The 16,815-nt window shown below is 46.1% G+C and overlaps 1 protein-coding gene across 2 annotated transcripts in view; it reads right to left on the minus strand.

The window, feature by feature from the left end:
- Window positions 1–16,037, minus strand: part of SNX24 (sorting nexin 24) — a 153,930-nt gene extending 137,893 nt beyond the window's left edge. The window contains exon 1 of one of the 2 annotated variants that reach the window (XM_089779284.1): window positions 15,671–16,037. In XM_089779284.1, the coding sequence (XP_089635410.1) occupies window positions 15,671–15,730 (60 nt within the window). In that variant the 5' untranslated portion in view covers window positions 15,731–16,037. The remainder of the gene's footprint in view (window positions 1–15,670) is intronic. The other variant, XM_075931941.2, reaches the window with a different exon arrangement.
- Window positions 16,038–16,815: the final 778 nt, after the last annotated feature.

The raw sequence follows: 16,815 nt of genomic DNA on the forward strand, positions 1-16,815 counted from the left end.
TGACACACAGTTCTGGTGTCACTTCTCACTTGAATACCTACTTCAAAGCAATGACTGTTGCATTAAGAGTCTTTTGCATTTACAAGCTTTGAATGGTTAAAATATATTGAAATAGGAAGGGAAATGCTCATTCCACCAGCAAATCAGGGATCGGTGGAGGAATGATGTCTGCTTAAACCAGAAAGCTGGTACTCCCCTTTGATGTCAGCAGAGGAGGGAGAGCTGTGTTATCTTTCCTCTAGTTTTCTTTTTTTAACTCCTGGAAACTGCAATCAAGTATCAAATATCTCTATCACGTTTTTTTATAAGGAAATATGTCTCATTCACAATCTGTGAAATCTTAGTAGCACAACTTTCAGATGATATGTAAACAAAAATAAGTATGCAAACTCTTTAAAAATGAGTTTTAGCACAAATCACCAGATGAAAGACGTCTAAAAATAAAGAAAGTTTTAGTGACATTAAAGGAAATGAAAGGGCTCCCAGCATTGTATCGTTAGTAATTATCTCAGAAATCAAACCCCAGCCACCCAACACAGAAATTAAAATCAAACACCACAAGTAAACTTTAAAATGCTGAATGATACGAAGCCAAAATCCAAAACCCAAGTGCATACTACTATAAAAATTCAAAGTTCAATTAACAAGACCTGTTTTCAGGGCTAATAAGCTTAGGTGGCAAGCAGAACAGATTTTTTTTATTTGGGGAATATGTTAACTTGCCTGGGCATTCATTAATGGATCTCAAAGTTACCATATTATTACAAGCTAATTTCAAAAACCAGCCTGAAAGGGAAGCTGCAGAACTTAATTTCATTTACAAGTTTGATACCTTAAATAGAGGTTTAAACAAAGACCTTAACTGGATTACCTACATTTCACATCCTAATGACATAAAAAGCCAAGCACCGGGTACTTAAAGAGTACTTAGAACACACTCCATCAGTTTTATTTAGCATGCACACACTGACAATTTTTTCCCATTTTTTTCCTTCTCTAGCCCCTCTGTTTCTCTGCTATTTATTTTGCAACCTGAACCCCTTAACTCCATTCATCTGAAGAAGTGTGTTGTGCCCACAAAAGCTCACGATATCACCTACATTTTTTGTTAGTCTCCAAGGTGCTGCACGACTATTCATTGATTTGTAAGATTTTTTTGTGTCTGTCAATTTTTTTAGCAATAGATAATTTTTTTCTTTTTGGTTGTATTTGTAGGGATTTGTCTATTCTTAAAACACTACAGCAGTGCCACTGCAGTGCTCAGTGTAGACACTAACTAAGCGTATTAAATTGGTTCTACCATCAGCATAGGTAAATCCACCTCCCAGAGACACAGTAGCTCGGTCAACAAAAGAATTCTTCAATTTACCTAGCACAGTCTACATTGAGGGTTAGGTCAGCTTAACTATCCTACTCGGGGGTATGGATTTTTGAAACCCCTGAGCAACACAGTTAAGTAGGATTAATAGTTTAGTGTAGATCAGACCTAAGTCTGGTATTTTCTCAGTTCTTCTTGGCAAGTAAACTCCTTAATTGCCTATTTACTAGCATCTGTGCTAGAGAAGACCAGTCATTTTACTCTTGTACTTCTACTTGATGCTGTCTGGATACAATATGCTGGAACATGTGTCTCAGTCTAAACACATTCTGCCAGAATAGTTTTGTTGATGGCACTATGCCAACAGTACTTTTCTCAGATCAAACTACAAATATAGACAAAGCGTACATTACAGCATGACTTGACAATGTATTTTTGCTGCCGTTCACATTGAATAGCTCGATTGTTTAATTCTCCGAGCACATAATTTTTTCTCCAAAATTCCAACTCAGTTATTTCTGAAGAATATTCATAAGGTTTTACAATTAACAATTGTGACTGACTGTCAGAACATCTGGAATTCAGGGCTTTCCTATCAGTGACTTTGCATAGATGCTAGAACTAAGGGTGTGACCCTATATTGGTTTCCATTCTATTCAAGGTTTACAGTTTGGTTCAATTGCTCTCAACATCCCCACTATAAAAACTGTACCAGAATGATACGGTTAGTCATAATCTGTGTATATCTGTTCTGATATCTCTGAGAATTCATAGTGGTTTCTTAAATTCAAATAGGTCAACCTCCCAGATTTTTTACTAGAATTTTGTGATATTTCATCAGCTCATTTGTTGATGCGTTTGAGAAGCGATCACAGAGATTCCAGTGAACTAATATCTATAATGGAGCACTCATTCCAGGTCAGAAAAAAAAAACCTCTCTAGTTCTTTATCTGACTATTATATATACACAGAGATAAGATTTTCAAACAGGCTTTGTATTGTTTTTGCTTTCCTTTTCCCATATGCAGAGACAGGGTCTTTTGTTAATTTTCCATGGTATTCTTTAAGATTCCTTGCCCAAATTAAAATGTCATCTATTCTACCTTTAACAGACTAGCTGATCCCTTATGGCCTTAAAATCTATGAACAAACATTATGGAAAACTGACTATGCAGTAGAAACCCTTTAACTAGCTATACCTAAACTGTTGCCAAATACCCAAAGTAAAAAAAGGAGAGGAGGGAAGAGAGAAAATATTTTTATATAAGTACACGCATATTTTCTGTAACCTCTTTCAATTATAGTCATCTTTGGTATAAACTGTCTCAGTCTGTCATATTTATATTATCCCCTGAAATTAAACAATTGGGTCTCATAAGTAAATTTTCTGGGGTTACATTACCTTTGACATTGATGTGTCAAATCCTGTTTATCTTCTTCCTCTTCCCATGCAAAAATATCATGCATCTACAGTGCTGCTGTGACTGCCAGATGAAAAAACTGTACCCTATGACATTTAGATGCTGTCTTTGCAGCTGTGACTATGAGAAAAAATGTCAAATTGCTGTTCAAGATGGACTCCATACTTCTGTCATTTCTTTGAAAATCCAGTGGAATTGGAGCAAGCAACTGCTTTATCACCGATTCACTATAACTTGTAACACTACGCCTCGTTTAGGGAGCTCTCAGAAGATAAGTGCTGGGACTTCTCCCCTACCAACCTATTAATTTCATAAACATGCAAGTCAGCCTCAGGTGGATAAGGGTTATAGCATATCTTGTTTCCACAGCCCAAAGGCTTAATATAAAAGTCTTAGAACACTACTTTTACATAAACTAATTTGTATAAACACTCCCACAGAAATCAAAGGATGTTACTTACCTTGTGCAGTAACTGAAGTTCTTCAAGATGTGTCCACCCCTTCACCCCCTCCCCCCATGGGTGCTCCATTTTAGTGATGTTAGATATCGTGAAATTTTATAAAATAAAATTTTACATAAAATTGTATTGGTTACAGGACTATTCAATAGTCCTCAGGTGACTGGGGAGCTCCCTGCCATTCTGCACAGCTACCTCTCTACCAGCTCCCCTTGCAGACTGGCTGATTGCCACCCTGCGCTGCTGCCTCTGATACAGAGGCAGCAGCCCCTGCCTGGGGTGGGGTGGGGTGAGCTTCTTGCAGACAGAGGCTGCTTCCCTCCAGTCTGACTGACTGCAGAGAGACCAGCCCTACCATAGCACCATGGAGCTGGTCATGGGGGGTGGGGGGAGAACTGGCTTTTAAGCTAGCTCCCTCCAGTGCCGGCTCCTGCCTGCCTCCACCTCTGCTTTTGTAGGAAGCAGCAAGTAGGGGGGCACGCAGGTCTGTGGGAGCGGTACACATGGGGAACAGGCTCCAGCCTTCCCCCTCACTCTCTGCACTGCTACCTCTGGGTACGTCTACACTACAGCGCTAATTCGAACTAACGCGTCTAGAACTAAAAACTAGTTCGAATTAGCGTTTTGCTAATTCGAACTAGCAAGTCCACATTGAGTGGACCCTGAACAGGGCTTAAGGATGGCCGGAAGCAGTGCCGGCAGGGCATCAGAGGAGGACTTAAGAGCGTGGAGATGCTGTCTCAGGCTAGCTGAGGGCTGCGCTTAAAGGGACCCGACCCCCACCCCGGACAGACAGTTCTAAGGGGTGCCCCGCTTGCAAAGCAGTCCTGGCTTGGATTGCCCGGAGTACCCACACTGGGCACATCACACCACTCGGCCATCAGCCCGGCTGCACTTGTCGCAGGCTGCCATCTGGGGAGAGGGGGCAATCGGGGGGCTGCAGGAGAGCTTCCACCCCCAGAAGTCTGCAGAGCCAGCCCAGTCCTCCCCATCGGGGGCTCGTACCCCATTCCTCCCTCACCTCCTTCCACTTACCCTTCCCTAGCCCCCCTTCTTATTGATGTACAAAATAAAGATAACGTTTCTTCCAACATTGACTCTGTCTTTATTGAACAAAACTGGGGGAGACTGGGAAAAGGAGGTGGGAGAGGGGAAGAGAAAGGCTGGGAGAGGGGAGGGCAACTAACATGATCAGGGGTTGGGAACAGGTCCAAGATGAAGAGAGGCTACAGAGACTGGGACTGTTCAGCTTAGAAAAGAGGAGATGGAGCTGGGACAGGATAGAGGTCTCTAAAAGCAGGGGTTGGGTGGAGAGGGTGCATTGAGAAAAGTTCTTCCTGAGTTCCCATAAAGAAGGACTAGAGGACACCAAAGGAAAGGAATGGGTAGCAGGCTTCAAACTAATAAGAGAAAGTTGTTCTTCCCAAAGCAAATAGTTAACCTGTGGAACTCCTTGCTGCAGGAAGCTGTGAAGGCTACAACTAGAACAGAGTTTAAAGGGAAGTGAGATCAAGTCATGGAGGTTGGGTCCATGGAGTAGTCTTAGCCAGGGGGTAGGAGTGGTGTCCCTGCCCAAAGTTTGTGGAAGGCTGGAGAGGGATGGCACGAGACAAATGGCTTGGTCACTGTCTTCGGTCCATCCCCTCCAGGGCCCCTAGGGTTGGCCACTGTCGGCAGACAGGCTACTGGGCTAGATGAACCTTTGGTCTGACCCAGGACGGCCATTGTAAGCTCAGGGCTCAGGGTCGGGGGTCTCAGTGGACCCCCTTGATTTTCATGCACACCTGCTGCTGGGTGGCCAGGCTGGCAGCTCTCCTGCCCTAGCCGGCCACTTTCCTGTGCCTAGTGCGGAGATCGTGGACGAGGTCCACGATGTCCGCACTAGCCCAGGAAGGTGCCCGCCTCTTGTGGTCCAGGGCAAGCTCCCGGGAGCCGCCAGCCTGGTCCCGGGAAGAGGGGGTGGGCTGGGGAACATCGGGTGGGTGGCTCTGTGCCGCGCCAGGTGCAGGGTCTGCTGGCTGGGTGCTGGCAGGCTTGCACCTGGCACGGGCACCGTAGCCAGCCCGTGCCCCTTTAAGGGGTCCGGGGCCGTGAGGGGAGCATAGAGTTTCCCTGGTGTTGGCCAGAGTGGCCACCAGGGAAACCTGGGGAGGGCTAGCCTCCCACTAGTTCGAATTAAGGGGCTACAGACCCCTTAATTCGAACTAGTAAGTTCGAACTAGGCTTAATCCTCGTAAAATGAGGTTTTCCTAGTTCGAACTAAGCGCTCCGCTAGTTCGATTCAAATTCGAACTAGCGGAGCGCTAGTGTAGCGGCTATGAATGTTAGTTCGAACTAACGTCCGTTAGTGCGAACTAACATTGTAGTGTAGACATACCCTCTCTATCAGAGGCTGAAGCACAGGTGGGGTGGCAAATGGATCCAGTGCTCATGGTGAAGCCTGCTTAAAGCCAGCTCCCCATGGATACTGGTTCCCACTTCCCTCGCCCCCTTGTTACCTCTAATACAGAGGTAGCAAAGGGGAGGGGAAGTGCATGAAGTCAAAAGGATTAACTGGTAAAACTGGGATTATCGGATAATCATTTACTCAACTATGCAAAGGGGAGGAGAGAGTATAGTAGAGTACCCACAGTGACACAAATCTCAAAGACTCTCCGTTAAAGTACAAAGTGAGCAACTTCCTCTTCTTTAAGGGGTGCCTGGGGGCGTACCACTTTAGATAACTTCAGAACAGCGACCTCTGAAGGAAGGAAAGGGCTGTGAAATTGAAGTTGTAGCTAACAACAGTACCATGTGACTAAACAGAGTATCAGAAGATGTGTGTTTTTGCATTACATAGTGCTGTGTAAATATGCATGGTGAGTCTCAGGTTGCAGTGCTACAAATTTCTGCCATGGGTATGTTGTTCAGGAATGCTATGGAGGCTGATAGGCTCCTGGTAGAATGTGTACAGAGGAGGCTGTAGTTCATGCTGGGAATAACAAAGTTTGATACAGTCTGCTATCTACTTGGATAAACATGGCATTGCCTTTTGATTGTTGGGGTGATGGAAATGAGGAGTTTTGGAGATTTGCAAAAAGTTTTTGTTCTATGGATGTAAAATGCTATAACCCTGTGGATATTTAAGAAGCATATTCAAGACTGTCATCTGTCCATATGTGATTTAGGAAAAAACATTGGTAAGTTTATATGTCTGTTAAAATAAAAGGATGAGACAACCTGAGAAAAAAATCTTAGGCTGTGGTCTGAGAAATACTTTGTTACTGAAAAGGATGACTGTGTAAGGTGGGTCTGCCATGAAAGCTGCTAGTTCCCCTGCTTTCCTAACAGATGTAACGGCCACTAAAAATGCAAACTTCATAGAGAGGTGCAGGAGCAAGATCACTGCCATGGGCTTGAAACGGGGCCTGGTGAGGGTGTGGACTAAGTTGAGGTCCCATGGTGGGATAGAGTTACTAACTTCTGGATAGAAGTTGAAGACCCTTTAGGAAGTGGTGGACAGGCTGTCACATATGGCAAAGATAAGAATACCATGTTTGTTGCATCCATATGGGGGCTATTAGGATCCATTTGAATCTGTTTTGCTTTATTGTGGTGGAGGAACACGGGGGAGGGGGGAGGGAAGAAGGCATTCAGGAGAGGGGCATTCCACTTGATGAGGAAAGCATGACCCAGTGGACTGGGATGTGTATCACACACAGCTTTTGAAGTAGAAATGCAGAGCTTAAAGACAAGAGAAACAGGTTTGTAATGCACCAACTAGTTAATGTCTTTGTTCAAGCCAAGGCTAACTGTGTCAAATCCATAGAAGAATTCCACTACTGCAAGTCATGGTGAGGGTTGGAGGTCTCTGTGGAATTGCTGAGCTATAGTTCATCTGCAAATTTGACATCATCATCTTTGGATTGACCAAAGACTGTGAATGGCTAGCCAACTGCAAAAGCAGTTTCTCCTCTCTTAGTGTTCACACCTCCACATCAGCTGCTAGAAGTGGGCCTCATTCTCCCCGACTGAATTGACCGCCTTATCTCTAGCCTTACTCTTGATTGGAACTCTTTTCTTATGCCTGTCTCTGGAATTTCCACTACATGCATGAGACGAAGTGGGTCTTTGCCCACGAAAGCTTATGCGCCAGTAAATCTGTCAGTCTATAAGGTGCCACAGGACTCCTCGTTGCTTTTGCAGAATCAGACTAACCCGGCTACCCCTCTGATACAATCTACAGCATACTATACATTGTACCCACACTTCCAAAAATGTTACAGTAAATCTCAGCCATAATTAACTCATCAATAATTTTATAGGCAATATAAAAGATACAAGCATCTTTTAAAACCACCACAGTATCTGAAGGCATTATATTTTTCTGTTGGTCTTATTTCCACAAAATCTGTTACTTAAAAGAATTTGGGGAATAGTGTTTTTAAAAGTTAATTAAAAAACACTGTAAGCAAACATGTCAATCTAGCATGACCTTACTGCTCTATAAGGTATTTAAATGGATGTCATCTTGACCTGCAACATACCAGTGTAAAAATTTTTGGTCAATATAAATCAAATGTGCAGTAATTTATTCAGCTGGTTTCCCAGTATCTGAATCAACATTAGAAATCTAACTAGTATTTGTTATTCTGTTATTGACAAAGGAAGCATATTTAAATGATAACAAGTACTCATGGGTGTCATTTTGAAGTTAAATTGTTCCCTAAGGATATCCCCAGTAAACATCTACATTTAAAGGTCATTCACTGCCAAATTATGAACAACTGTTGCATTTATTAACAAAGGTTCAATAGTTTGGAAGCTGCAGTCATCAATTCAAACTGACAATGAAGTTTAATTGTTGCCTAGTATTAAATGAGGAACACAGATACTTTCCATATTTTTTCACAGCCTGGGATGTATTTTTAATTGAAAGATGTATAATGCAAGAACACAATATGCAGAATTTGTTGTGCCGAACCATCCGACATAGATGCCTATCTGGTAGGGATGTGCAATCCTGGTTAATCAGTTAACCATTTAACTGATTAACCTGTTAACTGACTAATGCTGGATCCCAGGCTGAGGCTTGGGCTGCTGCTGGCTCCCAGTTCCCAGTCCCTAGTGGAACAGCCCCTGCCTGCGGTGGGCCTGGGATCCCCATGGACAAAGGCTGCTTTGGACACAGGAGCAGCCCCTGCCTCCAGTGTACTTGGCTTCCACATGGACAGAGGCTGCCCCTTTGTAGCAAGAAAAAACAACTTTTCTCCATCTTTTTTGGCAGTCTCAAGTATTTGAAGAACACTGTCAAGCTTTCCCAATCTTTTTTCCAAGCTTAGCATACTAGTTCCTTCAGCCTTTGCTCCTATGGGTTGCATTTCATCTCTTTAATCATCTGTGTCACTCACCTGTCGATCTATTCCAGTCTCTGGACTAAGAATGGTATCATGAGCTTTCGTGGACACTCGAAAGCTCATGACACCATCAACATGTTTAGTTAGTCTTTAAGGTGCCACTAGACTATTCATTATTTTTTAAGTTTTTCCAGTAACAGACTAACTTGGCTACCTCTCTGAAGCTTTTGGACTAAGGATTTTAAGAAGTGGGTAACTGGCTAATCGTATAGTCAATACAATTTGTATCAACTTCATGATTAGTCGATAAGGAGGCATTCTGTCCAGTTCAAGTCAGGTCCAAGAGCTACCCAGCTGTGATTCTGCAGTTTAAGTGTAGTAGGAGCCAGGTGCACAGGCAGCTCAGCTCCTACAATATTGTAATGGCAGAGCGGCAGCAGGGGTCACTCTCGGGGTCGGTGGAAGCTAGGACTGAGCAGTCCTGGCTTATGCCAGATCCAGGACTGCTGTGGCTCTGCCTCCCCTGCCGCCTCCAGTGTATTTTCATCTTCTAAAAATGCTTCTAAATTAATAAAAGTGTATGCAAATTCTTTAGTATTCTTATATCATTGTTACTTGAAACCAAATCTGATTTTCAAGTGAGCTCTAAAAAACTTGGGCCAAACCAAGGCAACTCAGATCTCTAGGCCCATTATATATACTACAACTGTATTTTGGTTAAATTCTCCTCTGCCTCCTATGTACAGCATAGGGGCACTCTGTCCTTGGAAGGATGAGGGAGAGAATTGGGATTTTCTATTTCCCACGGAGAATTTTCCCATGGGATAGGCCAGTACTTACACCAGTAGGCAAAGTGTGTCTGATTGGGTGGATGTACAAGGCCTGTTGCACTCTTCTCCTCCTGCTACACGTGGAGATCTCCTTTGGAATGGTTTTGGCAGAACCACGCGCTGCTAGAACAGTAGGTCCTGAAGTTATCAGCACATTGAGGTCAATAAGGCAGTTCATGCCCGTCTCCGAATGATTGCTCCCTGGGACTGGGAGCCACTACCCAAAGTGTAACAAAGAATGATGACACATCAGAAACAACTTTGTTGTCAGAAAGAATTTGAGTCGGAGACCTTAAAATATCAAGTTATAATTTACTGGCTTTGAAACATTTGTGGTTCTGGAGTTCGGTTTTGTTTTCTTTTGAAACTGTAACAGTCTAGTACTTTTTGCTAAACTGGTCTCTCAGATCTCCTTAACTTTACTAAAAATTTCTGATCTAGTCCATAAACATTTTTTAGTGTTTCCTGCTGCTTACTCTTAAAACAAAAAAAAGCTTTCCTACAAAAAGATAACTGAAATATTGCATCATTCTTGTTCTATAAAAAGCATAACTTTTTAACATGATGCATCTGCAGAACTGAGGAAGTTTATTACACAGTTATGACAATTAACAGTTCTTGCATTATGTGAAGCACTTAGAGCCAAAAAGTGAAACTCACTATGAAAACAAAGTATATATTCTTTAAGAATGTTCACTGTCCAAAATGAACTGTCTTGAAACTAATCTAAAAAGAAGGGAGTCTTCCTCCCAGTATAGGAGTATTTGTAGGGCTGCAGAAGCCATCAAACATGAACTTATAGGCCAAAATAATTAATATTTCTCCCCACATCCATCTGTTTTCAGATGAATGGAAGAACACTGAAGAAACCAAGTAAAAAAGAAGCATAGCTTCTAAGTGTTAGTTAGCTCCATGTGTGGCATTTACACAAGTTATGTAATAAGCGAGTTTGCATAGTTGTAACTATGTAAACAGTTGATATATAACAAAAATGGCTTTAGTTTCCATGGCCATGAAGTTACTGGCTTCTCTAATAAATCCATCAGTTAGTCCAAAGTCTGGGGATGTTTGGAGCTGAAAAAAAGATAAAAAGGAGCCACCAAGCATCCATTAGACGGGGAAAACTTTTAATGCTCATTGCATTGGGCTGGATTCCTATTAATGACTGACAAGCAAAATGGTAATAAACTTCCTATGTCCTTGGGCAACCTGTGCCTTCATGCCAATTTTGTACTTTCAAGATTGAAGTTTGTTTTCTGGAAATACAAGTTTATTTTAATAATTTCTGACAGTCTTCAAACAAATCATATAAAATCCATCTCATGTCACTGGATGAAGGAACACATCCCATTAGCCAAGACACAATATACTAAAAATAAAACATCATGAGGGCTCCAGATTTGTGAGAAAAAAAATAAATAAAAATCACATAACAGTCACAGAGTACTAAATTACTATGACAGCTCTGTGGTTTTTGACAGAAAATTTTGTCTCCTCACCTCACTGAGGGGGCACTAACTACCATCAGCAGCACCCTCTGCCCCAAGCACAGCAAACTGGTGAGGAGGGACTTGGAAGAGAACCCATCTTGCACTTTTTCCTGGCTGAAGTGGTGCCTGCAGCTCCCATGCCGTGGGTCTGGACTGAGTCAGGCCCAGTATCCCACTTTAGACATTGTAACCTGGCACACAGGATCGCAGCACCACTCAGATTTGATTCCCCCATCCTCCTGAAATGACAGAGGGGCAGGTGAGCCATGTCAGTGTCACTGACGCTCCATGCTAGGGATGTCAATGTGCAGTCAACTACACAATTAATTGATAGGACTGGGCTTATTACTTAATCTTGTCAACAACCTACACTCTCCTGCCCCCCTTCCCCACCGCTGCCTCTGTGGAAGCCAGTGCCCGTGAGGGGCTGGCTTTAAGCAGATGCCCCATGAGCACCAAATCTGCCTGCCCCGCCTGCTGCTGCCTCTGCAGGCTGGAGCCAATATGCACAGGGAGCCAGCTTTCTAGCAGGCTCCTCAGACCCACCTGCCTCCTACTGAGGCAACAGCATGCGGGGGAGGGAGGGCAGGGGAAGGCTGCCACAAAGCAGTGTCTGTCCATAGTAGCCCAGGCTCACCATGGACAGAGGCTGGTACATGGCAGCAACCCTTGTCTGTGGGGGGTTTGAGCCCTCTGTGGACAGAGTCTGCTCTGGACCCCCATGGACAGGGGCTGCTGCCACCCCTGGCAGGGAAAGCAACAGGCCTGCATAGGGAGCTGATACAGAGGCAGCATCATGAGGTTGAAGGGGGCTCTCTGGGAGTGGGGCTGGGTGCACATTGACAGCCAGCCCCACCCCTGGGGCCTACTGAATAGTCGTGTAACTGCTAAGTTTTCATGCAGTTACATATCTAACATCTCTACTCCATGCCCCAGGTCACATCACCACTCGCTGAAGTTTGGACAGACTCCTCTCCCTTAAATCAGGTGTGGGGAACTTTATTTGGCTAGCGGGCTGCTGACTCACAGAAAAAAAAAATCAGTCAGTGGTCCCAGCCGGGCTAGAGTGGCCCACCACACCATGGGCAGGGGCTGTTCCAACCAAACCCACCACATCTCTCCAAAGGAAGGTGGCTGGACCAGCCTGGCCAAGCACTCTTCATCGTGCTATGGGTGGGTGGTCACGCCAGTCTGGCTAGGCCCGCCGTACTATGCCACAGGTGGGTGGGCATGCCAGCCAAGCCGGGACCACAGCACAGGGGGAGGCCCAGCTGACTTGACGTGCCCCTCCCTGCGGCACAGAGGGTCTGGCTGGGCCACCTGTTAACTGCTTTCCCAGTAAGCGTCACCCAGTAGGAGTGATGCTTAGTGGGGTACTGGTTAACCCTTTACATCCCTAGCCTGCAGTGGAGCAATCCTAGACCCCTGGGACAAGAGCTGCAAGGACTTCTTCAGCAGAATGAGTAACAAACACACACACACAAAAAGCCACGGGCAAACAGGGAAATCATGCTGTGACATTTTCCCACCATGACAAACCTGCAGTCTTAATCATCATTATCGTGAAGGCAAACCCCAAAGGAAAAACACAAGCTCATTGCAGATTGAGCATTATCTGGATTGATCTCTAGCTACAACAATAAGATAAATACTAAAAATGTCCAAATTCATTCCTAATGTTTTGTAATATAAAATCATTTCAACAATATAAAGCTACTGTAAGGCTAATTAGCCAGAGCTGAATTCACAACACAACACTCTCCCAATTCATCTGTAGAAAGTGCACTGTTACCCTCAATAAGGAGCCCAGAGATGGGGAGATACATTTGATCAGTGGCTGACGAAGCTAGGGATGTAAGCGACTAGTCAACTATCCAATAAGCATAAGCTTACTGGATAGTCAAGTAGTGATTCGACTAGTTGCTTCCCTCCCCCCCCCCCCACCCCCGCATCAGAGGCAGCAAGAATGGGGGGGGGGGGAGAACAGGAGCGAGTGCTGGAGAGAGCTGGCTTAAAAGCCCATTCCCCCAGCACCATCTCCGTGGCGGGGCATGGAAGGCAGAGGTACAGCGGGGAAATGGCGCAAGCAGGGACTGAAAGTTGTAGAAAGTGCACTGTTCATCTGAAAGTCCCTGCTCACAACAGTTCATACTACGGTGCCTCAGCCTTTGAAATGTAGCAAGAGTGCCACAGTAGGAACACGGGATGAGTGGGGACTGCTCTATGAGAGGCACCAAAGGGGGTGGGGGAGAACAGGAGCTGGTGCTGGAGTGAGCCAGCTTAAAAGCCGGTGACCCCAGCACTGTCTCCCGGATGCCGCCTGCCACACACACACACACCGCTGCCTCTATCAGAGGCAGTGGAGGGGAGATAGGGGTTGCTTCACAGTAGCCTCACCTGTCCGCAGGGGTCCCAGCAGGGAGCTGGCTCCCCTCACCTCCCACGGACAGGGGCTGCTGAGGGAGCTGGCTCTGTTCATGGCAGCCAGGGCTGGCCATGGACAGAGGCTGCTGCTGGAGCAGCCCCTGCCCACAGCCAGCTCTGGCTGCCATCATCAGGGGCCGCTGGACTCAACACGAGCCAGGACCAAGCAATCACGGCTTGCACTGGTCCAGGGCAGCTCTTACTACCTTTAAAATGCAGAGCTGCAGCATGGGTTGCTCCCAGAGCCAGTACAAGCCGGGACTACTTAATCCGTGCTCGAACCGGCTCCTGGAGCTACTCCTGCTGCAGCTCATCAGAGCAGTCCTATCGACTAATCATATTGTTGAGACCTAATCATATATAATTGATACAATTTGTAATCACCATTTAACATCCTTAGACCCAACCATTTTTGTCAATTCACACTAGAATGATGAATCTTTGGATTCATTAGTTAAATTCCTGGCTCTAAAAGCACAGTATGTTCCGGTGGTTAGAGACAACATATCAAAGTGTAACAAAACTCTTTTCTGGATTATCTGTAAGGACTGACCCTAAGATCTCTGGATCTAAAAGCATGAACCTCTATCCTGCAATCTGGTACTATACCAATTATCATTCAAGTATTCATAGACTCAAATGTCTGTATAGGGTCTAGCCAAAGAGAGAGGCAAAACAATCATACTGTGTTAGTATGAGTTAGATAAGTATGTAATTTGGCTCACTTCATCTGAAAGCCAGTGTTGAAAACAGATGAGACGTACTTCCCCTCCATCCCCCATCTATGCTTTCCGTTACCCTGTGCAATATTTTATTTACCTTAACTATAAAATAAGCCAATATACTTGCCACCTGTAATGAGACCTGCATTAATAATAGTGGTGAGATTCACTGAAATACTATTAACACAATTGCTAGGATTTGAACCCAAAGTGTCTTGGCTTGCAGCTGAGCATGCTTACCCTTAAGTTACAGAGCACTGCTTCGGGGAAACTCTATTTTACCACTTGTGTGGGAATGTAAGACAAGCCAACAGCATGTGTCACCAATACACAAAATACATGACATTTAGTAGGCCCAAGGAAGATGGAATATAGATTCTCTGACAAAAGTGAGAAAATCAACAGTAATTTTGTATCAGACTATGGAAGTCTAAATATAGCAAAAGAGGTGGCATCGTTGGAAAATAAATCATTAGGAGTACAAGAGCTGCAACTAATTGGCATAATAATCATGATGATTATTATGCCAGCCTTCATCGGCAGTGACTGGGTTGCTGGTGTGCTGAGTAGGGATGTAAATCCCTCTTTAAAATGTTAACTGGTTAAACAATGATATTTTAACGAGTTAACCAGGGTCCAGATAGCCTACAGTGGGCAGGGTGCTCCTCCAGCCTGGCCCTCCATGAGTGGTGGGGTAGCTCTGGCCAGATAGGATCCTGCTGTGTCGCAACCTGTGGGTCTGTGCCAGTCAGATGGAGTCCTGCCATATTGTGCCATGGACAGAGGGCTAGTTAACTCTAGGGCTGAAACCATACCGAAGAACAGCCATACTGGTCAGACCAAAGGTCCCAATAGCCTATCTTCCAACAGTGGCCAATGTCCGATGCCCCAGAGGGAATGAACAGAACAGGAAATCATCAAGTGATCCATCCCTGTTGCCCACTCCAAGTTTCTGACAAAGGCTAGGGACACGGACACCTACCCATCCTAGCTGATAGCCATGGACGGACCACAGCCTATCATGTTGTTCAATACTGCTGCATTGTTTCCTTGTACTCCCCAATTTGTCCAGATCCATCAGGAGTCCCTTATCTTGCACTTAGACTGCAGGCTATTTAGGATAGTGACCATCTTTTTGTTTTGTACAACACATAGCACACAGATGGGTCCTGGCTCCCAACTAGTGCTACTTTAATACAAGTAATGAATATGTAACAGCGATAATAAAACTGAGCAGACTGCATTGCTGGTAGGGTGCGACGTGAAGGCAGGCAGTTCTCCAGGCAGTTCTCCTCTTAGGCGGCAGTTCTCCAATGAAGACTACGACTGACCTGAGCAGCCAACCACCCGTGAATGTCGAATAGCACCAGGGCACTGTGCCCTGCCTCGCTCCAGGGGGGCGGCCCTACGTGTGCATGAAGGGAGCTAGCATATGGAAAAGCCAGCTACGACTGCCTGGCCAGGGGCCTCCCAGCGGGTGCCAGCCACGCACTGGCTCTGCTCCAGGCGATGCCAGCCGGCTGCCTGGTTGCATCTCCTCCAGGGTCCCTCCCGGGCAGGCAGAGCCCCGCCACCACTGGGCACGGGACGCCGGCCATGGGGTGACGGCGCTGGGCACCAGCCGCACGCAGCCCGCCCCACCACGCTGCAGAGCCCGCGCCCGCCCCTCACCGTGTAGCCTCGCTCCAGGTCGCTCTCCTCGTAGCGGAAGGACGGGATGTAAAGCTCCATGGCGCGCGCCGGGGGCCGGGCCGGCGGGGGGAGGCGCGCGCCGCAGCGCTCCAGGGCGGCAGCAGCGGCAGCTCCCCCGGATCGGAGCCAGCTGGGAGCGGGTCACGTGACGCGCCGCGAGCCCACATGACGCCAGGACGCGGCGGGGGGAGGGGATGCGGAGCAGCTCCGCCGCGCGCGCTACACTGCGCCCCAGTGCCCGGCCCGCCTCCGTGCGCGTGTCCTGCCGCCTGCGACTCCCCTTCGCTCCTTCCCCGTGAGCAGCAGGGACGTGGCGGGGCTGCCCCCATTTAGTCGCAGCCTTGTTCCTTCTCCGTCTGCTCAGAGCGCCTCCGCGTCCTCGCCTTTGTAAGCCAGCCTGGGGGCAGCGCGGTTACTGGACCCTGCACACGCATCTTCTGGCAACTGCTGCCATTCAAGGCTCGGATTTGCACTCCTGCGGGTCACCTGCTTCAGCTGTTCGCAGTCAAACCAAATCTGGGTACCATAATTTCCATGGCAACTGGTTGTGGTTGCTGGTGTAGAGCAGAGGTGGGCAACAAAACAACCGCGGTTCACCCAGGGTTAGACCCTGGTGGGGCACTGCGCTAGATGTACCTGCACCTCTGCAAGTACAGGCCATCACAGCTCCCACTGGCCAGGAACAGCGGAATCCGCCAACAGAGGCTGTGATCCCCTCAGTGGAAGCACAGGTAAATACAATGGTGTGGGGGTCCCACCATCAGGGCTAACCTTGGCAGACAGGATCCAGCCCGCAGCCAGTATTTACCCACCCCTGGTGTAGAGGAATAAACAGATCAATCTGTAAATATTATTGGTTTTATGCACCTGCTTTACTAATAGGAAAGAAGTCCAAACAACAGCAGCCTGTAGCATACCATCAAATGCCAAATCGGTGTTCTCTATGATGCTTTATGGACTTTGCAATTAGTAGGCATTAAATTCTCATTCTCATCTATGCATTTTCATGCTGAGCTAGTCCAGGTAAAACCTACAAGAGAAACAGGAAAGAAATACAGAAGAAACAAAGTCAAAAGTAGGATGGCCTAAAACAGAGATGATCAAGATGCAGCCCATCACGCCTT

This window comes from Pelodiscus sinensis, chromosome 6 (genome assembly GCF_052426305.1).
Source record: "Pelodiscus sinensis isolate ZL-2025 chromosome 6, ASM5242630v1, whole genome shotgun sequence".
NCBI classification, from domain to species: domain Eukaryota; kingdom Metazoa; phylum Chordata; order Testudines; family Trionychidae; genus Pelodiscus; species Pelodiscus sinensis.